We start from the raw sequence: 24,163 nt of genomic DNA, 5'->3' as shown, positions 1-24,163 counted from the left end.
ACGCGCACACACACATGCAGGCACACTCACTCACACACACACGCACACACACACACACGCGCGCGCGCACACACACACTCACACACACATGCACACACACACTCACACACACACACACTCTCACACACACACACACTCACACACACACACACACTCTCACACACACGCACACACACACTCACACATGCAGGCACATGCACAGACACATTCACACACACATACACACAATATAGAAGTACAATGTAATTCTCTAGAAATGTTTTTTCTACTTTCTCTTTGACTTTTCACTTTCGCTTTGTTCAAAGACCTTTCTTTAGGCCTGGCAGAGCAGCTGGAGCTGTGACACTCAACGCCCAGGTTACACCCCTCTTGTCACTCCGTTGATCTTCAGCAAACCGAGCCTGGATCCTCTACTGAAATGGCGATGTATACAGACCTCAGGAGCTGGTCTCACTCTTGGGACAAATGACTGACAGAAGCAACTTAAGAAAAGAAGGAAGGGATTATTTTGACTCCCAGTTTGAGGACACAGTTCATCAAGGTGGGGATAGCATGGTGGCAGGACCGTGAGGCAACTGGTCATATGCTGCAGTCAAGAAACACACACACACACACACACACACACACACACACACACACACCATACACACAGTAGGAAAGAGAGAGAGAGAGACAGGCAGAGAGAGATAGGGGGCGGGAGGGAAAGAGAGAAAGAGACACAGAGAGAGACAGGCAGAGAGAGATAGGGGGCAGGAGGGAGAGAGAGAGACAGACAGAGATAGGGAGCAGGAGGGAAAGAGAGAGAGACAGACAGACAGACAGAGAGAGATGGGGGCGGGAGGGAGAGAGAGAAAGAGAGAGACAGAGAAAGAGAGACAGACAGAGAGAGATAGGGGGCGGGAGGGAAAGAGAGAAAGAGAGAGAGAGACAGAGAGAGAGAGACAGACAGAGAGAGATAGGGGGCGGGAGGGAAAGAGACAGAGACAGAGACAGAGAGAGAAAGAGAGAGACAGACAGACATACAGAGAGAGGGGGCGGGAGGGAAAGAGAGAAAGAGAGAGACAGACAGAGAAAGAGAGAGAGACAGACAGAGAGAGATAGGGGGCGGGAGGGAGAGAGAGAGAGAGGGGGGGGGAATAAAAAATGCTCATACTTAATTTCTTTCTTTCTTTCTATTCAGAGCACAACCCCGCCCATGGGATGGGGCTGCCCATATCCAAGAGAAGTTTGTGCTTCTCTCGTCAACCCTCTCCAGAAACACACCTCATCTGTGGGTGTGTCTTCAGGATGATTACGTGCGCCTTCTGTACTCCTTGACTAAGGGGAGTTGAGTTGGGTGTGGTGGCAGGAACTTGTAATCCCAGGAGAGGGAAGACAGAAGATTAGGCATTCAAGGACAACCTCAGCTACAGCTGTGTTGCAAGAAAATCCTGCCTCAGAGGAGGAAGAGGAGGAAGGGTTCTCTAGTGGAGGTGGGGAAAAGTCACATGTCCATTCTTGCTCAAGTACAGGTCTGAGTAAACAGATAATACCTACAACTTGAAATAGAGCTGTCACTCAGCTACGCTCACTGGTAGTTGAGATGATGTGGATAATTGCTAATGAGCCCTAGCTTGCATCTGTCCCTTACATCAGGGCTTCTTATTTTATGCATTCCAAGATTTAGCTATAGCCAGTTAGGTCTCAACAAGAATATCAGGGGCCGGAGAGGTGGCCCAACGGTTAATGGGGCTTGCTGTTGAGTTCGTTCACAACCATCTGTAACTCCAGCTCTAAGATATCTGATATTCTTCTGTGGCCTTTGAGGACACATGCCTGCACACACACACACACACACACACACACACACACACACACACACACACACACACCTAAAACAAATTAGCTCCACAGAGCAGAACGAGATGGCAGTCTCAGGGTAGAAGCCCTCACCAAACATTTACTGTTGGTCAAAGCAAGTTACAAGGTCAAGACTCAAGGGGTGACATATAGACCATCATTTGGTGGCTGGAGCTGCGACATTACATTGTCATAGGGTGTTTAAAACACTTTTACGCAAACAATTATCTAAGAACCACATATCATGTCTGGTGACCAGTAGGCAATCGAGAATGTTTATTGCAGTTGCAATAATTCAGACATAAAAACCTCCTCCAGTGTTGTCTTTGTCTGCTGCCTCGTGCTCTTAGCTCATCAGCTTGACCCTGATTTTTTCTTATTCACCTGCTGGGTTTCTGAGTTGGGCTAAAACTTTTGAGGTTTAGAAAGTTCAACGCCCTTATCTGTAACACAGATGGTGCCTTTTTACCTGAGCATGGGACTCACCTTGGCCCCCTCTATCTTGATGCTGAGGTGAGTGAGCATCGTGTGTTTCCAGTCACTGACAGGAAAAGGATGTGACCTATTTACTAAATGAACAGGAAGAGAGCTTCTTCTGCTAGAAGCTGGCCATTGCTGCCCCCTAGTGGCTGATTTTTGCATAGCTCCACTCAAGATACGAAATTAGATAACTGACCAAAAGGGAGCGGAATCTAAAAGCTTCCACGGAAGAGCTCTCCACTGTGTGGAAAACCAGAGGATGACCAAGGTTTGTCCTTTTTTTTAAAAATTACCAGCTGCACCTTGTTTCTGGCGAATTTTTCATGTCTTGGACCAGAGAAAAGGCGAAGTGAAACCACATAAGTCACCGTGGGTGAGGGAAGGCTCTGTCACTGAATAAACATAGTGGAGTTGGAGAAAGGGTGAGAGTTCCCGGACCCAATCAATTCATCCAGGGCCTGGTAGGTCCCTACCACGAAGCCCACAAAGCCCAGGATGCTGATGAGGGCATCCTTGGTGATGGTCAGAGGGCTCATGTCCTCCGAGTAGTAGGTGGCGATCTCTAGCAGGGGCGGGATGATGAGGGCCAGGGCGCTGCTGCTTACAGAGCCTACCAGGGAGATGACCAGGTCCAGGCGTGGGATGAGGATGGCCAGCATGCCTATGGGAGATAGAAGGGGACAGATGGAGAACCTCATCTTTAGTATCAACGCCTTTAAAGGTTGTTCCTGAAACCTTTAAAAGAAACCAAACCTCCCACAGACAGCCAGTCTTGCAAATAAAAGCTGAGGGCTGGGGATGTATCTCAGTTGGTGGAATGCCTGCCCAGCGTGCATGAAGCTCTGGTTCTATCCCCGACATCTATCCCCAGTTGCCATGGTGACACACGCCTACAACCCCAGCATTTTGGAGGTGAAGGCTGGAGGATCAGGAACTCGAGGTTTTCTTTGGCTACATAGTTTAGTTTGAGGCCAACCTGTGCTCTATGAGATTTATAAAAAGGAAAGAAAGAAGTCAAGAAAAAAAAAAGGCAGGGTGTGATGCTACATGCCTTTAGTCCCAGCACTTGGGAGGCAGAAACAGGTGAATCTGTGCATTCCAGGCCAGCCAGGGATACAAAACAAAACAACGACAAACCAATGGGAGATGGAGATGGCTCAGTGGGTATAGGCACCTGCTGCTAAGTCTGATGATCTGATTTTGATTCCCAGACACACATGGTAAAAGTTGTCCTCTGACCTAGACACATTTGTCAACATGCATATATGAATCATGCATAAATAAATGAGTGTAAAAAAAAAAGTGGAGAGCTCCCAGCGTGCCTGCTCTCATCTTGGGTGGCGAATAATGGTTGCTGCCTCTCATTCCTCTTGTTGAGATCTAGGGTGACAGGGTAAGACAGTGCAGAGGTTCCTCCATCTCCTGCTCTTGCTGAAGCTCTTCCAGGTTTAATTAGAGTCTGATTTCCTTGATGGAGAACCCAACTCTATTCTAGGAACCTGAAGTCAAGATGCCCCAGCTAACTTGGCTTAAGTTCAGTTAAACTACTTGCTTCTGTAACTCTCCTCTCCAATTCGGCTCCAGAGCAAGACACCAGAATGCGGATTTTTGCCTTTAAAAGCCCCTCGATCTAAGTACAGGGCTACATTTGGGTCCCCGAATACCTCAGTATAGTCCCAGCAGACTAGAATAAAAGCTTTCAATCAGCTACTGTGTCCGAGTGGTCATCTTTGGTGGGTTCCCCATAACACTGTGTGTTCATATTGTTTGGTTGTGGGGGGGTGCAGATTTTCTCTGTCCACTTAGGTTCTGTTTGGGGCTCTGAAGATGGAGAGATTATCAAGAGAAAACACAAGGTTCCTTTGTGATTTGAATCCAGGAGAGCCCAAGTGATGGCTCTGGACATGCAGGTAATGAAGGAAGCAGGCTTGATTCGTACACACGGGGTCTTAGCAGTACCCACCATCCCCCAAAACCGAAGGAAATGGAAGGCAGGCCAGGTTCAGATGGTTCCTTGATTCCAGTATGACAATGGTTAGCCTCCTGCTGGGACAGCCTTGCAGACAGGTGTGTGTGTGTGTGTGTGTGTGTGTGTGAGAGAGAGAGAGAGAGAGAGAGAGAGAGAGAGAGAGAGAGAGCGAGCGAGCAGTGGCTGTGTTTCCAGAACGCCCTATCTAGTCAGTAAACTAGGTTTAGATCACACTTTTTACTCAACCTCTGTTCAAATGTTAATAGCTTCATAGATTTACTATTTCATGTGTGTGTGTGTGTGTTCTGATTGCCCTCCCTATCAAATGATTTTTGTGCATATTTTTATTTTTTTATCCTTTGACAATTTCCTGTGGGTATATACGGAATGCTGGCCACACTCACCCCCACTACCCTCTCTTGTCCCTGTCCCACTTGTCCCTGGCCTCTTTTTCTCAACCACCCCCCACTTTCATATCTTTTTAAAGACGACCCTGTGGATTTAATTAGGATTGCCTGCATGAGCATGGGTATCATGTTTGTTTTAAATGTTGACCTAAATTTACACAAAATCCTCAGGGACAAACAGCACCCATTGTCTGCGCATCCTCCCTGGTTCCCCACCTTCAGTGTCAACCTTGGAGGTGGGAGGTGCTGGCTTTCATGACCTGGGTTTGAATCCTGTTTATTTTCCTTCATTAACATTACTTTTACTAAGTGTAACTCCATTTATTGCGTATATGTATGTGGAGTGTGTCTCAGCACATGTGTAGAAGTCTGAGCACAACGTTTAGGAGGTGATGCTCTCCTCCTGCCACGTGACTTCCAGGGACTGAACTCAGGTTGTCGGGCTGGGCAACAAATGTCTTATTTACCAATGGAGTCGTCTCACTGGCCCTTTTACTACTACTATTAACTATCGAGAAAGTAGCTCACGTAACTCGGGCTGGCTTCAAGCTTGCTACATGGCCAAGGGTGGTCCTGAACTCCTGACCCTCCTGACTCCACCTCTAGAGTGCTGCGATCACAGGCCTGCACCAACACACCCTCTTTATGAGGTACTGGGAATGAATGAATGAAAGAATGAATGAATGCCAGGCAAATGCTCTATTAACTGGGCCACACCCCCACCTCCCAACACTCACCGGCTAGTTATGTGACAGTGTCCTACTTCACGAGCCTTCTCATGGGGACTGAATATAACATTATGAAATACACCAGGGAGGGTTTACCACAGAGCCTGGCACCCCCTCTGTCGTCACTGTATAATACACTGGCTATCAGCGAACCTGTCCTTGGCTGGGCATCAGCAACCTGTCTAATTAGGGAACATGTAGGACTGGCTTACGTGGAGGTTGGGGTGATGGCTCTGTTAGTCAAGTGTCTACCCTGCAGGCACAAGGACCTGAGGTGGATCACAGAACACAGGTTAAAAAGAACCAGGCATGGTGGGGTACACTTGTAACCCCAGCATTGGGGAGGTAGAGACAAGCTGATCTCTGGAACTCGCTGGCTGGGTAGCCTAGCCTAACTGGGGAGTTCCAGACCAATGAGAGGCCATATTTAAAAACAAAAGGTGGTAGTGCCTGAAAAATGTCACCTAAGCTGTCCTCTGCCACTACAGGGATGCACACATATGACCACACACACACACACACACACACACACACACACACACCCCACTCAGGAAATGGTCAGGAGGCTCCCTGAGACTCTGTTCTACTCACATGTGAGGCAGACCATGGCGAGACGGATGGACAGGTCCACGGGCAGTTTCCAGCGCTTTGACACCTGGGAGACAGCAAGGGGGACGATGATTTCTGCAGGGACGTAGAACTGCAGGGCGTAGGTACACAGGATGCCGACGACATACAGGAGCTTGACTGACTGGTACAGCCTGCAAGACACGCAGCCGTGTTCACCACGGCCTGGCACTCCCGCACCTGGCCTCCTGGGGACAGCAGCCTCTGATTTGGGGACAGTACCCTGGGTCTGTGTCTTCTCTGAAAATGAAGGTGTGGGGCCTTCTCAGAGTACAGAGGAGTCTCACCAGAGTGGAGAGAACAGAGAAGCATCAAGGATCTGATGGCAGCAGAGGGCAGGGTCGTGAAGATGGGAGGCAAGGCGCCCTGAGCATGTGCGCCCATGGTGCCTCCACAGGCCACTCTGAGACGTATGGTCAGGTCAGGCCTGAGGACAGACAGGCTGACGCTCGATACATCTCCCGGGAAGATTCATCAGGAAAATAGCCAGGGTCCTAAAGTCGGGGTCTAAAGTCCTTTGTGACTAGAGTCTATAGTAATTGTCCGTGCACCCCAAGTGCTCAGCGTGTCAGGAGCCCTCCACAAGTGCTCTGCCTAGTTTGGAGAATTGCCAAGTCCTTAATAAATGAGAGGGAAAGACATTATCTGTGGGATTGTGTGGAGAGCTGGAAGGAGAAGCAGGATCATGGCAGGCTTGAAGCTGAGGGCAGGGAGGAACAGTGAGGCTTCAAGGGAGTTGAACTCCTCTGTGTGTGTGTGTGCATGCGTGTGTCGTATGTGTGTGCTCATGTGTGTGCAATGTGCTGCGCAAGTGTTGTATGTGTGCATGTGTGCGTGTGTATTGTATGTGTGCACACATGCATTGTGTTGCATGCGTGCATGCATGTTGCATGTGTGCTGTATGTGTGCATGTGAGTGTATATGCCACCTGCATATAGAGGCCAGAGGTTGATGTCAGATGCCTTCCTCAGTTACTTGGCGCTTTATTTCTTGAGACAAGGTGTCTCACTGAACCTGGAGCTCACCAATTCAGCCCGACAACTTAGGTAGTGAACCTTGAGGTGGGGTCTTCCGGTTCTACCTTCCCAGCGCTAGGATTACAGGCACTTGCCACATGCCTGGCTTTTGGGGGGAGTGTTGCAATCAGATTCAGGGTGCTCCTGCTTGTGTATCAATTCTCTTACCTGCTGAACCTTCTCCATGGCCCTGTCTCAAGTTTTCAACACTAGTTCCCCTGACGTGTGTGTGTGTGTGTGTGTGTGTGTGTGTGTGTGTGTGGTGGGGTGGCAGCAGAGACTTACTCGTGAGCCTGGGAAGGGGAACAAGAAGGTTCCGCACCACAGATAGAATCCTTATGCTTTCTCCCAGCACTCCCTTCTCCTCCCCTGAGGTGACCAAGGACTCTGCCTCATTACTGTCCTTTCCTTTTAGTTGTGTGGCCTTCATGCTAAGATGCCAAGACCCGACTCAACCTGGAGGTGGCTGCTGACACATCTCTGTAGCCCACGGTTCCAGTGCTGGCTCCACCTCTCCCAGTGGGAGTGTCTCTAGACCTGGGCCTCCCTGCTCTGACAGGCAGAGGAAGAGACACACTACACATCTCTCCATCCTGACCACCCAGAGCCGTGAAGGTACCAACAGTTGGGCAGGTTAAGCGTGATGCTGGCTTTGATGTCATCTCCAAACCGCAGGTAGCCCAAGGTCCCGATAGCAATGTACAGGGTGGTGATGATGGACATCCCCAGAGACAGAATGGTTGGGAAGCGGCGGGCATCCTTCATCTGGTTTTCCAGAGGCAGCACCTGCAGGAGCATCCCATTGTAAGGAGCAGGATAACAACAGCGATAGACGTAACAGCATCGACATAGCACAAACAAGAGAAAATCTTGCTGCCTCTGACGTGTTCATCAATGAATCAAAGAAGGGACTTGAAAAAGTGTTTGTATGCCCTTGCTCTTATCAATATTAGTCATGATCAAAAGGTGGGAGGCAGACAAATGTCCATCCTTAGAAAATGAGTAAACAAAATGTCATACATCCATGCAATGGAATATTATACAGCCTTTAAAAAGAAGAAAATTCGGGGACGCAGTGGTGAAGAACACTGGTGATCTTGTAGGGGACCCAGACTCAGTTCCCAGCGACTAGATCAGACAGCTCACAACCACCTGTAACTCCAGCTCCATGTGATCTGACACCCTCTTCTGGCCTCTGTCGGACCTAGACATGCATGCAGTGTATGTGTGTGTGTGTGTAGGCAAAACACTCATACACTTAGAATAAAAATAAATAAATCTGTTTTAAAACTAAGGAAATTCTGACTCATTGCAGTGTCTGTGGAGGCCAGAAGAGGATGATGGATCTCCTGGAGCTGGAGTTATAAGCTGATGTGGGTGCTGGGAGCTGAATCTTGATTCCCTCCAAGAGCAGCCAGTGCTCTGAACTGCAGAGCCGTCTTTACGCTTCTGATTTAGGACAACAGCCATTTGGACAGGGGTGAAGAGATCCCTCACTGTGATGCACCCAATGGCTAACGAGAAGGTGCAGATTCTCATATACTTGTTGGTCATTTGTAGTTTTTCTCGAAGAAGTCTCCACTTGGGTCATTCACCCATTTTGCAGCTGGATTACTTTGCTGTTGTTTGCCAGGTTCCTTAAACATCCTGGGTGTCAGCCCTCATCCCGGTGTCGTCAGCCCTCTCACCTGTGAGCACATGCCTCCCTTTCTGAAGGCTGTCTCTCCTCCACTCCTCGCTTTGCCTTACAGATGCTCTTTAGTTAGAGAAGCCCCATTTCTCAGTTTGCTTTTGTTCTCTATGCCCCTGGAGTCCTATCCAGAGAAATCATTCCCTGGACCTACCGCTGTGTCTAACCATCCTGCACATCATTCTCTTCCAGAAGTTTGAGGGCTTCGAGTCTTCCATTACATTTATTTCTTATTTGTTTGTTTCATATGTGTGCAGAGATCGGAGGACAATCTGGCAGGCCCACAGAAAGCTGGGCATGGTGGCATACGTCTGTAATCCTGGCACTCCTAAGGTGAGATGGGAGGCAGAGGAGAACTTGCAGAAAGCTCACAGGCCAGCTAGCCTGAAGGTCCGAGAGCAGCCAAAGCAGTAAGAGAGACACCTTGAAAGGTGAAGGGAAAACTGAATCCTGACTCCACAAAGTAGGTTTCTTCTGACAGAGTTCTTAAGACAAGGTTTCTCTGTAGCTTTGAAGCCTGTCCTGGAACTTGCTCTGTAGACCAGGCTGACCTCAAACTCGTAGAGATCCTCCTAGCTTTACCACTAGAGTTCTGGAATTAAAGGCATGCACCACCACTACCTGGTTATTTTTGCTGTTGTTTTTTGACTAGTCTTGATTTTTAAAAAGACTAGGAAACTCATATTGCTCAGAAGATAAACACTGGATAGAGACATTGACAAACATAATCTGCTGATTGCTTCTCTGCCATAGCCTACTTTTTATCTGCTGGTGGCAACTGATCCAGATGAGACCAGATGTTGCTTTATCCCACGTGTAATTCCCACAGGCCTAACCCAATAGCCAAGAGCACGTGGAAAGCCAGAGCTCTTAGCTCTGTCCCAGAAACTGGTTCACAGGTCCAGGGAAAGGCCACCTTCATCCCAACCTTACCACGCCGATGCTTTCGAACGAGAAAATGGCTGTTCCAAAGAAGAGAGGGTAGGTCTTCCAGCTTGCTACCAGTGGCAACTGGCTAGAGTCTGGGATTCCCTACAGAAGAGAGAAATACAAGATTGTCACTCCATGTGAACACTTGAGCTCCTCTAAGCAAGAAGGACTCTGAGAGGAGAGCTGGATTTGAGAACACTGAATGTCAAAAAGTTCAGCAAGCCTATAGAATGAGGTAAACATGATAAATATTGACTTTAATATTGCACATTACCAACGAGTCAGAGGGCAGGAGCATGCAGGTATTGTTAAAAAATGGAAGATCTGTGTCTCGTGAAGGGAGCGGGTTTACCAGAAGTCTCTAAATGATGGAGGAGGGTCATCTGTCTATTTGTTATTTTCATTGGTTAATAAAGAAACTGCCTTGGCTTTTTGATAGGGCAGGATTTAGATAGGTGGAGTAGACAGAACAGAATTCTGGGAGAAAGAAAGCTGAGTCAAGCAGATGCTATAGCTCTCCTCTCCAAGATGGACACAGGTTAAGAATTTTCCTGGTAAGCCACCATCTCATGGTGCTACACAGATTAATAGAAATGGGTTAATCAAGATGTGAGAGTTAGCCAATAAGAGGCTAGAGCTAATGGGCCAAGCAGTGTTTAAAAGAATACAATTTGTGTGTTGTTATTTTGGGTATAATAGTCATGTGGGAGCTGGGTGGGAATGCAGCCCGCTGCTCCTACAACATCTAAAAGCATACTGTATGTATCAGAGATTAGTGACATCCAACAGCACCCAAGAACCTTTACGAGTGGAGAGTGAGCATGAGTTTTAGAAGTTATTGTAATGTAGTTATAGAATATCCTAGGGAGCCCAACATAGTTAGTTGAATGTGCATATCTGCTTTTCCCTTCCTGAGCTGTAGATTAAAGGGGAGAACAGAACAGGTGGAGTAGATACTCTACTTAGCCCGTGGTCCAGAACGTTAAAAGAAACACAGGATTGTTTTTATGATGGAAGATTCCTGGAATAGCCCCCACATAAAGAAGAAGTAGCATATGTGTGTACTTGTGTGCAGGCACATGTGTGGGTGCATGTGGAGGCCAAAGGTCAATGTGAAGGGTCTTCATTGGTCCCTCTCCACTTTAATTTTCGACCCAGGGTCTCTCATTAAACCTGGAGCCCATCAATTTGGCTAGACTGGTTGTCAGGCAGCTTCAGAATCCTCCTGTTTGCTGCTCTGCTTACTCTAACTCCCCCACTCAGTGTTGGAATCACAAGCATATTCTACAGTACCCTGGCTCTTACACAATAGGTTCTGGGGTCTCAACTCAGGTCTTCATGCTTGTGGGGCAAATGGTTTCCTAGTGGAGCTGTCTCCACAAGCCTGAAAACATAGCTTTTTCAAAATCTGGATTTGATATTTAAAACAGTCATTTGGAGACACAGAAGGAATGAGATACCTAAAAAAAAAAAGATGAGCTGGAACAAGAGGGAACATTACAGCAAGATGGGTCCTAGGCTGAAGGGTGAGGAGCATACCATACCCATCCTAGCACTTGGGACCTGATGCCTCATGTGGATACCAGTGCCCTGTCTCTTGGGGAGTCAGTGGATGCTATGCACCAACCTGGATGATGTACTGGGCAATGATGACCAGGCTGACAAACATGCTGATGTTGGCCAACATGGAGAAGATGGTAAGGATACGGAGGTTCCGAATGAAGACCAGAAGCCCCAGAATGGGCAGGAAGGCGAGCATGTAGAGTCGTGAATCCATGGTGGGTGTCAGATCTATGGTCTCGTTGTAGTGGCAGCTGATGGTTGTACCATTAACAGCTTCTACTACCTAAGGAGGGAATGGGAAAGCAAGAGGAGGAAGACAATTGAGCATGTGGTAGACTGGGCGCTTTTCCCAGAATCAGACTGTAGCTTGAAGGTGTGAGCTAAAATACACTCATTCTCCTTTGTTTCCTTTTGTCGAGGTATCTTATCACAACAAAAATGGAACGAAAACAATCTCCTAACACACAGTATACACGTCCTTCCCTACAAGGTCAGGGTGGATGAATGGTCCACCCTACGGTTAAAATCAGCATAACTCTAATACAAGCAAAACCATTGTTCAGACAATAGGATTCATGGCAGAACAATTAGAATCATGTAAGAAGAAAATATAAAGCTGTTATTGACATCAGCACTGGTGGAGAAAGCATGGACTCCTCTCTAATATATTCGTCCATGTATTTTCTACTCAACATCACAAATTACACGATGAAGATGCATTTTATTTTGTAAGATGGCAATCACTGTATCCATTCTTATCTTGAAACCTTATTTTCACTTAAGCACATATTGTGGATACATAAATATGAGTTGTTTTCTCTACTTTGTGTGTGTGTGTGTGTGTTGCTGGGCTGAAACCCTGGGGCTCAAGCATGCAGAGCAAGCCCTGTGCCATTGAGTTTCTTAGCTTCCTTTTTTTTTTTTGGTGAGGCAAGATCTCACCATATAGCTCAGATTGGCCTCAAACTTTCTATGTGGCTAAGGATAACCTTGAACTTCTGATCCTCCTGCCTCCATCTTCCCCATTTGTGAGGTGCTGGAGACTGAACCCAGAGACTTGGGAATGTTAGGCAATCAGTTGGCCAACTGAGCTACATCCCAGCTCTTTGACCTTTGCCTTTTTGTTTATTTGTTTGTTTGTTTAATGATTCCTTCCTACAGTAGAAAACATCCCCAGATGATTAGTGTGGTAGTTTGAATGTAACTGCCCCCTTAAGCTCATAGAGAGTGGTACTATTAGAGCTGTGGCCTTGTTAGAGGAAGTGTCTTACCGTGGGGGCGGGCTTTGAGGTATCCTATGCTCAAGTTACATCTAGCTCAGTTCAACTTCCTGTTGCCTGTGGATCAAGATGTAAGACTCTCAGCTCTTTCTCCAGCACCATGTCTGCCTGCACAGCTCCATATCCTGCTATGATGATAATGGACTAAACCTCTGAATTTTAGGCCACCCCAATTAAACATTTTCCTTTCTAAGAGTTGCCATGGTTGGACTGGAAAGATGTTTCAGTGGTTAGGAGCACTGTCTGCTCTTCCAGAGGACCAGAGTTCAATTCCCAGTACCCACATGGTGGCTCACAACCATCTGTAATGAGATCTGATGCCCTCTTCTGGCCTTCAGGCATAAGTATATTAAAAAAAAAAAAAGAGTTGCCATGGTCATGGTGTCTCTTCACAGCAATAGAAGCCCTAACTAAGAAAATTATCCAGGTACTCAGAAACCTCCATAAAAGGTCTTTGTCCAGTGGTCAGGACTTTTCCTCAATGCAACCACTATTGTCTTCCATGACCAGTAGAATTGCTTCTCTAGGGACAGTCCATGTTTTCCTGCCTGGAAGGTTTTTCAAGGTCTATCTCCCTAGCTTGGATGCTACAACTCTGCAAGGCTGCCCAAGCATGCCCAGCTCACATATGGCTCCCAAAGGAAACCTTCTGTGATGCCAGGGGCTACACAATGATGCTACTAGACCACAGTGCGCATTCCCGACACCTGAGCTGCCTCCTAGATGTCACATGGAAATTTGCCCACTGTGTTTTAGAACCACCCACTTAGCTTGCAACCCACTCAAGACAGTGCATGTGCTCGCCCTAATAGGCAGCAGATAAAAATGCAGACCATGAGCAACAGATCATAAATAAAGGTTTGCCAGATAGAAGCTTGCTTTCTGAAGAGCCTCTACACAGTGAGCTTGAGGCTAGCTCGGGCTATATGAGAGTCTACCTCCAACAATAAAATAAAGATAATATAAACAATAACATCGTTGGCCCGGGAATATGGCTTAGCTAGTAGAGTGCTTACTGGCCACACATGAAGTTCTGGATTTGATTTCAAGCATTGCATAAACCAGGCGTTCTGGAAGACACCTGAAATCCCAACACTTGGTGGGAATAAAATTCAGCAGCAGAATTCAGATCATGTTATGATCATTCTTAGTGATAAACTGCTTCAAGCTATTTGAATTGTGAGAACCTGGCAAAATGTGAATCAGTTATGAGAGCCAGGTTTTCATTGCTATAAATAAATATTATAACATATAAATTATAATATAATAAAACACCTGAGATAATAAACTTTTTAAGAGAAAAAGTATGGGCTCCGAAGATGGCCTGGACATGTACACACACACACACACACACACACACACACACACACACACACACACGGTAATGTAGACATCTGTAGCTATATGGAGGGTGGGGGAGGCTAAGCTACCCCATAGCATGGTTTTCCCTTCCCGTGTGGTGCTAATGAACTTTTGAGGACTCAGATGAAGCAACGTAGGTGAACAACCTGGTAGAGAAGCTTCCTTCTGTGTCTTCCCCTTCCCATCCACCTTGTCTAAAGTACCTGTTTTAAATTGTCCGCCAGAAACACAATGTATACACAACAGAAGCCCAGTTGGGTGACAATGAGGAAGAAGATCACGATGTACCTGGTGGAAGGAGGAGGAGAGAGAGACTTGTTATAAAAGACATTGACTTTTCTGTTCCATTTCTTGCCATTCTGTCCTCTGTCCCCAAGGGCTGGTGGCCTTGTACCAGCACCCTGCATCTTTCTGCCACTCTCAAGAGGGCAGGAAGGAGTGAGGTGACAACAGTTCTTTGTAAACAGCTGTAGTGTGGAGGCCCACAGACGTGAGTCCTGTTCCACCGTGACTGGAGGTCAGAGAGTGTGAGCTTAGTTTTGCTCTTTCAAAGTTGTTGATAACAGGTGTGGCTACAAACAAGAGATCCTGACCTAGGGTGTGGTTAATTAGTATTTTGAGTATAGAGGTGAATCCACTCCACCTTGCTATTCCTGCTCCTTCAAAGGAGATTAGCAGGACATTCCAGAGAGTAGCTGCCTGCAGGACACTTGGTCTATTGGTCTATTCCTTATATTGTGTTAATGAAGACTGTTGCCTCCCCCTACCCCTTTTGGAGTGGAGTATATAAGCATGTGGAAAATAACCGTGGGCAGGTTCAGTATTCACTGAATGTCTCTCCTGGTGCTGTTCTGGGTTTCTGTCTTTTATTTCTCTCATATCTCTGTCCCCTCTGCTTAATAATGCTAATCCTCACGCTCCTACCCTGGAACATGCTCGTTTCATCAAGGCTGGACCCTGATACTGTTGAACACACACAGCCTGCTGTGGTCAAGTTCCCAGGATGGAACCCTGTGCCCCACCCAACTCCATGGCATTCTTCATCCCTGCTTCTCACTATAACTGATAACAAACACACAGTGTTTATCAGCTGCCCAGAACACACAAAGTGTTTTTCCTAACAGGTATCAGACACTTCATTAGGTATTGAAGAAACACAGACAACCCGGGGCCTCTTGTTCTGGTAGTTTATAATTGAATGGTTTGTAACAAGGGCAGAAATTAGCATTACAAGGGCTGAAGAAATGATGCTATTTCTCACTTGCTCACAAGCAAGAGGACCTGTATTCAGATCCCTAGCATCTATGTAAAAGTCAGGCGTGGTGGGGCACATTTGTAACCATAGCACTGGGAAGGTGGAGACGGAAGTGTTCCTGGAGCTTGCTGCCTGGCCAATGTAGCCAAATCAGTGAGTTTTAGGTTCAATGGGAAACCCTGCATATGTGTGTGTATGTGTGTATGTATGTATATTTATATACATATACATATATATGCATAAAGAGGATGAGAAAGACACCAGATATTGACCTCTGGCCTCCACATGCACAAGCATATACACATACATGTTCATGAACATTCACACCACAGATGTGCATGCACACATAAACATGCACTCACACATATGCATAGAAAGAAATTAACATTAGACTGTGGCTCTAGGGGCCATGGTGAAAACAGACATAGTGTTATGAAGACCATTATTTTGTATAAATATGCACTCAAAAATATTCACATCAAAGGTAAGAAGTCTAAATAAATGTACAAATTACAATAATTTATCCCTAATCTGTCTTCATTTCCTTAATATGGTTATCTTTAATCCTAAAGGGGAGAGAATAAGGGGGGGTGGTGGGAGAGAGAGAGAGAGAGAGAGAGAGAGAGAGAGAGAGAGAGAGAGAGAAAGAGAGAGCTGGAGAGATGGCTTAGTAGTCAAAGTGCCGTCCAGATCCCCAGAATCCACATGAATGCCAGGTGTGCATGTTGTTCTTCCAGCCTTGAAAGATGGAGATGGGATCGCCATAGCAAGATGGTTAATGAAATTAGCCATATCAGCAAGTTCTGGGTTTGATTGAGAGACCCTGCCCCAAGGAGTGCAAGAGTGATGGAGGATGATGCTGACATCAACCTCAGGCTTCCACATGCGTGAGCACACATGCACTACATGTACTACTTGCCTGAATATCAGAGTGCAGAGCTAAGCCACTAGAGCCCAGGCAGTGGTGGCACACACTTTTAATCCATCCCAGGACTTGGGAGACAAAGACAGACAGAGCTTGGTGAGTTCAAAGCCACCCTGGGCTACAGGAGATTGATCCAGTTTCAAAGAGAAACAGAGCTCACACAAAGGTGATCCCAGCACTTGGGATCCCACGCCTTTAATCCCAGCACTAGGGAGGTGGAGACAGGAGTGATATGGCTGGGCAGAGAGAGGAATATAAGGCAGGAGGAGACAGGGGTTCATTGCAGTCTGAGGCAGTCAGTCTGAGGATGCAGTCTGAGGACAGGATCACCCCTTTGGTCTGAGCATTGGTAGAGGTAAGAGCTCTAGCGGCTGGCTACTCTGCTTCTCTGGTCCTTCAGCTTTCACTGATAGCTGACTTTGATTTTTTATTATTAAGACCAATTAGAATACGTGTTACATCAATGTGTGTATGAATGTTCATGTGTGTGAGTATATGCATGTTCCCTGTGTGTATGCACTGCGTATGCATGTTTACTGTGTATATGTGTGTTCACTCTGTGTGTGTGTGTGTGCACTGTGTGTGTATGTGTGTGTGTGTGCACTGTGTGTGTAGAGGGTAGAGGTTGATGTCACGTGTCCTCCTCCACCACTTTCCACTTTATATTTTCAAGGAAAGGTTTGTCACTGAACCTAAAATTCAGTAATTCCTCTAATCTGGTTACACCAGCTCCCCTCAGCGAATCCGTATATGCCTCCCAAATACTATTCCTGGTGGGCTACCATGCCGGTCTGGCTTTTATATGGCAAGCTCTCTATCCACTGAGCCATCTCCCCAGTCCTTGGCCCAGTCTTATGAAGCCAGACAGTCAAGCCCCAAGCAATGGTACACACCAGGTTCAAAATGTGGATGCAATGTTGAAAGTACCACCTGACCCTCTGCAGGTACACTGGAGGTCTTGTGTGTTAACTTGACACAAGCTAGAGTCACCAAGGAAGGAGCCTCAGTTGAGGAAATGCCTCGAAGAGACCCAGCTGCAGGCATTTTCTCATTTAGTGATCAATGTGGGAGGCCCCAGCCCATTGTGGGTGGTGTCATCCCTGGGCAGGTGGTCCTGGGTTCTACAAGATGATAGACTGAGCAAGACAGGGGAAGCAAGCCAATACGCAGCATCCTCCATGGCCTCTGCATCAGCTTCTGCCTCTAAGATCCTGCCCTGTTGAGTTCTTGTCTTGATTTCCTTCAGTGCTGAACAGCAATGCCCAAGTGTAAGCCAAATAAACCCTTTTCTCTCCAACTTGCTTTCTGGTTATGGTGTTTTGTCCCAGCAATAGAAACACCAACTAAGACAAATTGGTACCAGTATTGTGTGGTATTGCTTTGACAGACATGGCCATCTTTGGGGAGGATTGTGGAAGGACTTTGGAACTTTGGGCTAGAAGAGCCATTGAGTATTGAGACCTCAGCGGGATGTTCTGTGGGAACTTGGAAAGATAAGAATATTGAGTGAAGTGCAGACGATGGAGTGAGATGGTTCAGTAAACAATGATGCTCACCGCCAGACCCAATGACCTGAGTTCGATCCTTGGGACCCACGTGGTAGGAGGAGAGAACTGACTCCTGGGCTGTCTTCTGGCCTCGACATAAACCCCTCCCCCAAACGATTAACCACATATTAAATCAATAAAAATAAACTAGACGATGTGACTGGGCACCTTCCTCAGTTTCCACACCCTGACTCTGCCTTCATGCCACCTGGACTTTCTGTAGCGTGAACCTGTCACATCCCCGTGTGGCCTGCACCCCAGCTCGGCCCTCTTCCCAGAAGGCCCTTCAGGCCTGGCCTTCTCTGCCCTAAGTAACTCCTCAGCCTTCAAGACTACGTCGTGCAGCATCCATCTCAGCGTTCCAGTGAAGCCACCCTGGCCCTGGCACACCCCTCTTCCCCCGGTCCCCGGTAACCCTCTACCCGTTTGGTAGTAGCCAGAACCTCTTTCATGTGTGTCCCATGTGGATTGCATAATCAAGCCATAGACGGCTGCCCTTCCCAGTGGACCATGGGTAGTGAAAGAGCAAAGCCTTGCTGCCTGTTTCCTTCCCTGTGCTGTCTACAGTGATAAGGGGGGTTTCCTAAGAACGTATGGTAAATGAACACCTATCACAAGAGTTACACGAGAACTGGAAAACTGGTGTTGGCAGTGACCCTCCTCCCTGCGGAGAGTCTGACTTTGGAGCCACCTTGGCGGGGAAGAAGAAATTCCCTGGCAGTGTGTTTTCTCCTTCCATATCTTAACCCATTGTAAACAAAGGGAGAACAAGGTACCTCCCCCAGTGGGCGTGGTTTTGTAGCCAGGCATTGGGACTAGCTTCCAGTCCATGCATCACTGTGTCCCCATAGTCCATGAAGGGCTTGTTGAGTCTGTAGGACAAAGCACATACATTGTAAGAGACAAAGGAATCTAAGATTATGACTTTGGGGAGATGAGAAGCCAAACTGGGCAGATGCCATATAACATGAGGACCTGAGTTCAAATCCCAGAAACCACATAAAAGCCAGGTCTGTAATTCCTGCAGAATGAAAGGCAGGAACAGGAGGATCCTTGAATCCCTGTCATTGTGTTGGCTGTGTAGCCTGGAATATACAGCAGCAGACAAGAGACCTTTTTTTTCAAACAAGGTGGAAGGCCAGGACTCACAGCTAGACTGTCCTCTGACCTCCTCTGTGTGCTGGGTCACTTGTACACATGCATGCATGCACGCACACACTTCCTGCCATGCTCTGCACTGCTCCAGGGATTGACCTAACTGGGATGATGGGGGAAAAGGACAGAGCCATGTTCAGAAAAGCCGGGATCCAGTGGGCTGTGCTTACTCGGATGTGTGGCATTAGCCACAGAAACCCAAAGCATGCTTCGTAGGCAACTGAGGAGCCAGGCTTCGCATGCACAGCTGTACAGGAGGCAGGTTTCCCTACCCTGGGTGGGCGGTCCCTGTAGGGGAGCAGCCTCAGGCTGCAGTCATCCCAGAAGAGGAAGCTGTGCTTGGCAGTTGCTACACACACTGTCAACAGGCCCATTTGAGCAGAGGAAGGTTTTGCTATCTCTTTGAGCCTCATATTGGGAAGGGTTTGGGGACATTGGGGAACTCGACATGGCTGTCCTCATGTTGAAATGACACATCCACTCAGGGCTTCCTTCACTCCTTACATACCTACCCAAGGATGCCTCCACCACCCACAGCTCACAGGTTAAAAAAAAAAAAAGTCCAGAGATCCAGACCAAAGCCTCACAGATAAAAGGTAGAGAGAACATTGAGCCAACACAGCAGGTTCTAATGGACGCTGTGAGGTCTGGTTGTAATGCCACTGTGCCTTGTTCTCTCCTGTAAACTGAGGAGCTGTCACACAACATGAGTAACAACACAGCCTGGCGTGGGTAGAGTGGTGCCTAAACCCATGGCCCTCACTGAACTGGGTTCTACTCTTAGAGGCAGGAGCAGGCAAGAGTTATTTATACCCACTCTACAGGTGGGCTGACCAGACAAGCTAAAAAAAAAAAAAGCCAAATTGAGGTCACCTAAGCAGCCTTATGTCCTGACCTCCCCTGAAGTCTCCCCAACCCTGAAGCTCTTTTTCTTGGCAATCATGGGGACCATGGAGAAGGAAGCTCTTCTAATGTAAGATGTTTGGGGGAATGTCCCCGAGAACCCACACATGGGACATTACTCACCTGTGACAGAAGCGCTGGGCACACCTGACCAGGATGTGCATACAGTGGCAGGCGATGAGGCCCATCACCAGCAGACTGAGCGGACCCATCTGCAGGCAGGGCAGACATGAGCGAGGCAGGAGAGAAGACAACTTAGTAGTGCAAATACTGCTGAGGACCCAAGAGTCTCTCTCTCTCTTTCTCTCTCTCTCTCTCTCTCTCTCTCTCTCTCTCTCTCTCTCTCTCTCTCTCTCTCTCTCTCGGTTACTATTTGGGGATGCGGGCTCCAGCATGTCACAGTATGTGCAGGTTAGAGGACAGAAGTCAGGAGTTCTTTCTCTCTCCTTCTATCATGTGGGTTCCAGGGATCAAACTCGGTTCCTTGGACATGGCTGCCAGCGCCTTTATCTACTGAACCATTTGCTAGCTCTGAAAGAACTTTCTAGAAAACTGAGTGGTAAGGCATTTTGCTAATCTTTCCAAAAGCAATCTATGTAATGCCCGAAAAGTACATGAAGCAATCATGATGAAGTTTGTGATGGGAGTAGGGGACCCAATGTCTTGACTACATATCCCTTTAGTGACCTCTGAGGTATCCTCAAGGACACGTAGGCTCTGTAAAGCCAGATTGGATAACTGGTCCAACTCCAACCTTACATTCTATAAAAGAGGAAGCTGAGGCCCGAGAGTGGATAAAAAGGACCCCTGGAACATGTGGCCAAGGCAGAACTGAGACTCAGACTTGATGTTTAGATTCTAGGTCCATTTTGGGTTCAGTTACCATCCCAGGAAACACTTCTCTTAACCCATTACCGTCTCCTCCCGCACCCCACATATCTTACCAAGATGCCTGCATTCTTCACAGCCAAGGGGAGTCCCAGGATCCCCGTGCCCATGTTGCCTTTGACCAGGTGAACCAATGTCTGGAACCCTCTGCAGGAGGGGAAGGACATAAGAGGACATGGAAGTGGGGAAGGGAAAGAATCTAGAAACCATTCCCTCATCGCCTGTCAACACCTCAATTAAACTGGGCAGGTAAGTTCATGGCCACCTTGATGCTCCTATATCCTTGCTTGGCACATGTAGGTCTCCTGAAAGGTGACTACCCATCTCAAGTTGTCCAGAATTGTCCTGGCATTAGCAGCTCTGTGCCATGAAGCACTAACTGTACTAAAAGTTTATATATAACATCTTATTTGATCTTTTTGGCAAGACAATAAAGTAGGCACTGATGGGGCTTTAGTTTACAGATAGGAAGTGGAAGCACAAAAGTACCTAAATGATTTGTCCACAGCTACACTGGGGAGCTGGGGCTGGAAGCCAAGCCACTTCACAGCCGTCTTTCACTGTTGCTGAACTCTAGGAGGCAGATCCAAGGCAAGGGAAGAAAGGCAGCCCAGAGTCATCACGGAGGAAACTGAGGCCCAGAGACCAACCTGGCTTCCCAAGTTGTGGCAGAGACAGGATTGCACTCCAAGAATGGGGGAAAGGCAGATAGGAAAAATAAAGGTCCCTGTGACTTCTTAGTAATAGGTCAGGGGACCTGGGTCATCTGAGGATTGATCTCCAGAGAGGTTTTCTTTTTCTTCTTAGTCCAGGACATTAAGCCTGGGGAATGGCATGACCCCTAACCCAGTAAAACCCAAACTAAAGCAAAGGACTCCCTCTCTTTTTGTTATTGCTTACCTATGGTGTTCAGGATCACACCAGGGCCTTGTATATGTTAAGCAAGTGTTCTGCTACTGGGAAGTGCCCTCAGCAATCACCCATGATTTCTTCTTTCTTTTTCTTTCTTTCCTTCCCTTCCTTCCAGTCTTTGTCCTCCTCCATTTCTCCTCCTCCTCTCTTTCTCAAGACAGAGTCTCATGTAGCACAGGCTGACCTCAAACTCACTATGTAGCCATGGGTGACCTTGAATTTCTGATTGTCCATCCTCCACCTCTCCAGGGCCATAGGTGTGAGCCACCATGGCCACTTCATGAAGTACTGGGGATCAAACCCAGGGCCTCGTGCCCTCTACACAGGAACTCTACCAACTGAGTTGTGTCCATAGCCCTGCTTTACTATTTCTTTAAGAGAGATGTGAAGTTGATTTGGAGAACAAGGTCATTAAGGGAGAAAAATTCCAAGTTGGGACTTTCTCTCTCAGTGAATTTCAAACCCAGCATTCTTCTAGATGCCTCTGTATCCTGACCTTGTGAAATAGAATCCTTGGCTTTTATCTAATCCTTCAGAAGCCTTAGAAATTCCCCCAAAAGCCCTTGCAGCCAGCCCACCATCTTAAGCCAGTGACAGGAGCCTGAAAGGAGCCTGGGTTTTGGAATCGCACAAACCAGGATTATAGCCCAAGGCTGCTACTTATCCAGCTCTGTCATTTTGTGGGAGCACATGTCTGACTCCGGAGAGCCTCTGAAAATGTTAAGAAGAACAAAGCTATTCTGAAAGACTTCACCCAACTCCCAGTCTCTGCATTAACCCCCAGGTCCTCTAGCATCGGAAGAACTCCCCGTGGATTGGTAGGAGTTAAAGAACAATTGGAGGAGAAAGGGGGTGGAGAGCCCTGCATGCCTTTCCCTTTCCCTGTGGGTGTCAACATTGCTGACAGAGAACTATACCCCCTGGCCCCCATGATGGGCTTGTTTTGCAACTGGGAAGGGGTCAGCGGGTCACTTAGGAAATTTCTAACTAGAGGACTTAGGAAATCAGAATTTAGCTGCAGCCGTTCTGCCAGCTCGCAGTGTGCTAAGCCATGCAACGTGTTGGATCAGGAGCCAGGAGGCCTGGGTTCCATCTCTGACTGCTGTGGTGACCTGGAGCCACCATCAGAGATGAGAGTACACTGGTACTACACTTGGGGGCTTCATGCTTACATCGAAGGCACAGCCATCCCGGGAGGAGCAAGCCATGGTTTATAGACTCTATCACTTTCTCCAGCTGGTAAGTGGGGACTGAACCCAGGAGGCCAGACTCCATCACCTGCATGCCTACCCAGCCTGTGTGACTTGTCTCCAAGCCCCACAGGTCCTCTCTGGCTAGTGCTTGCTTTATTCTCTCGAGTTTTAAGTAACTGAAATTGCCACCTCAACCACCCAGGACACAGATGAGAGTCAGCTGGTTCTCAAAAGTTGAGAAATACCCCTGCTCTTCTGCAGGTGACCTGCGGGCCTTGACAGCTTGCTCTAATGATCTCTAGCACGTAGAAGGCCCAGGACCAGTTCCAGAGACAAAGGATCCACGTCATCCTGCCAGCAACCATTGAGTCCATTCCTGCAGTGTCTTGTGGGTGGTGTGGAGAAACTGAGTCTATCCCTTCAGCACCTTCTCCCCTTCTGCCACCCATTCTCTTCCTCCACATTCACCTTTAGTTTACACACACACACACACACACACACACACACACACACACACACACACACCTCTTTAATGTCCTGGGTCATACCTGCTCCTCCCTGCTTTACATATGAGGAAAGATGATTTGTAGGAGAGAAGGGCAGGCTTCCATCTGAACCCAGTCCTTCTGGTCCTCTGTGAAGTGCCATACTATACGGATGGTGTCACACTGGACTCTTACAGCCTGAGCCTAAGCTAGCTGGACTGCTGTATTGGTGAAGTTAAAGGAGGGAGAAAATGCCGGAGCCCTGCAGCTTGTCATGTTCTGAAAACCTTTGCCAATGTCCCCTGCTCCAGACTCCATCTTTCAGGAACTGGAAGAAACTAGCTAGAATCTTCTACATGTTCTTCTTTGAGCAGTACCATTGCAACCTTAGTGGCAGCAAAGGCCAGGCTTGCTGCAGGGAGAGGCTTGCTTGTGGGTTGGTGAGGACACTGTGGTCTTATGTGCTGATCCCAACTTCCTTCCAAGTTCTGCCTCCCTTCTTAGACACCAAAAGCCCCAAATGGCACTATATTCTAGCCTCATCTCTGTCTGTAAACCTAAGCACGTGGCTTAAAGCCGTTGGGCCTCAGTTTCCCTCTCAGGGCTTTTCAAATTCTAAACCTGGCTTCAGTGAGATTTCCTATTTGACACAGCCCATGGCTGCCACTTTTTCCTCTTTAGTGTTCCTGGTGGCATAGTAGGTTGAGGGTCAGACACACCCACCTCGAGGTCCAGACTGGAAGCTGATGGGAGCAGACATGGGGTGGCAGGGAGCGGCACTCACGTTATGCCCTTGGTCTTCTTTGATGACTCTGAGGCGCTCCCATTCCCGAGACTAGGATCCTGGCTCTGCACCTTCTTGGAACTCTCAGGAGACGACACGAGGTCCAGCTTGATAGTGGTGGCTACCTGGGGATCCCCAGCACTCTTGGTCACAGACATGACAGCTTCAGAAAGGGCAAGCTCAGGATAGAGAAGGGGCAGTTGGGGAGGTGTGGATGCAGGTGCA

General features: G+C 47.7%; 1 protein-coding gene and 1 long non-coding RNA gene across 2 annotated transcripts in view; one reads left to right on the top strand and one right to left on the bottom strand.

Moving 5' to 3' along the window:
- Nucleotides 1-3,315, top strand: part of LOC142860813 (uncharacterized) — an 18,015-nt gene extending 14,700 nt beyond the window's left edge. Inside the window, exons 3-4 of the long non-coding RNA XR_012912405.1 lie at nt 306-541; nt 1,181-3,315. This is a non-coding gene — a long non-coding RNA (uncharacterized LOC142860813). The remainder of the gene's footprint in view (nt 1-305; nt 542-1,180) is intronic.
- Slc36a2 (solute carrier family 36 member 2) lies at nt 2,087-24,163 on the bottom strand. The gene is made up of 10 exons (XM_075992558.1): nt 23,939-24,163; nt 20,621-20,711; nt 19,800-19,888; nt 18,395-18,490; nt 14,095-14,179; nt 11,314-11,532; nt 9,690-9,788; nt 7,686-7,852; nt 6,015-6,184; nt 2,087-2,980 (listed from the first exon to the last, which is right to left on the bottom strand). Exons 1-10 carry the CDS (start codon nt 24,094-24,096, stop codon nt 2,709-2,711), a joined length of 1,446 nt encoding a protein of 481 aa, XP_075848673.1. The 5' UTR covers nt 24,097-24,163; the 3' UTR covers nt 2,087-2,708.

The sequence above is a fragment of the Microtus pennsylvanicus genome, chromosome 11 (assembly GCF_037038515.1).
Source record: "Microtus pennsylvanicus isolate mMicPen1 chromosome 11, mMicPen1.hap1, whole genome shotgun sequence".
In the NCBI taxonomy this organism is placed as follows: domain Eukaryota; kingdom Metazoa; phylum Chordata; class Mammalia; order Rodentia; family Cricetidae; genus Microtus; species Microtus pennsylvanicus.
Note: the sequence above shows the minus strand (reverse complement) of the source record. Positions and strands in the feature narration are given on the sequence as shown.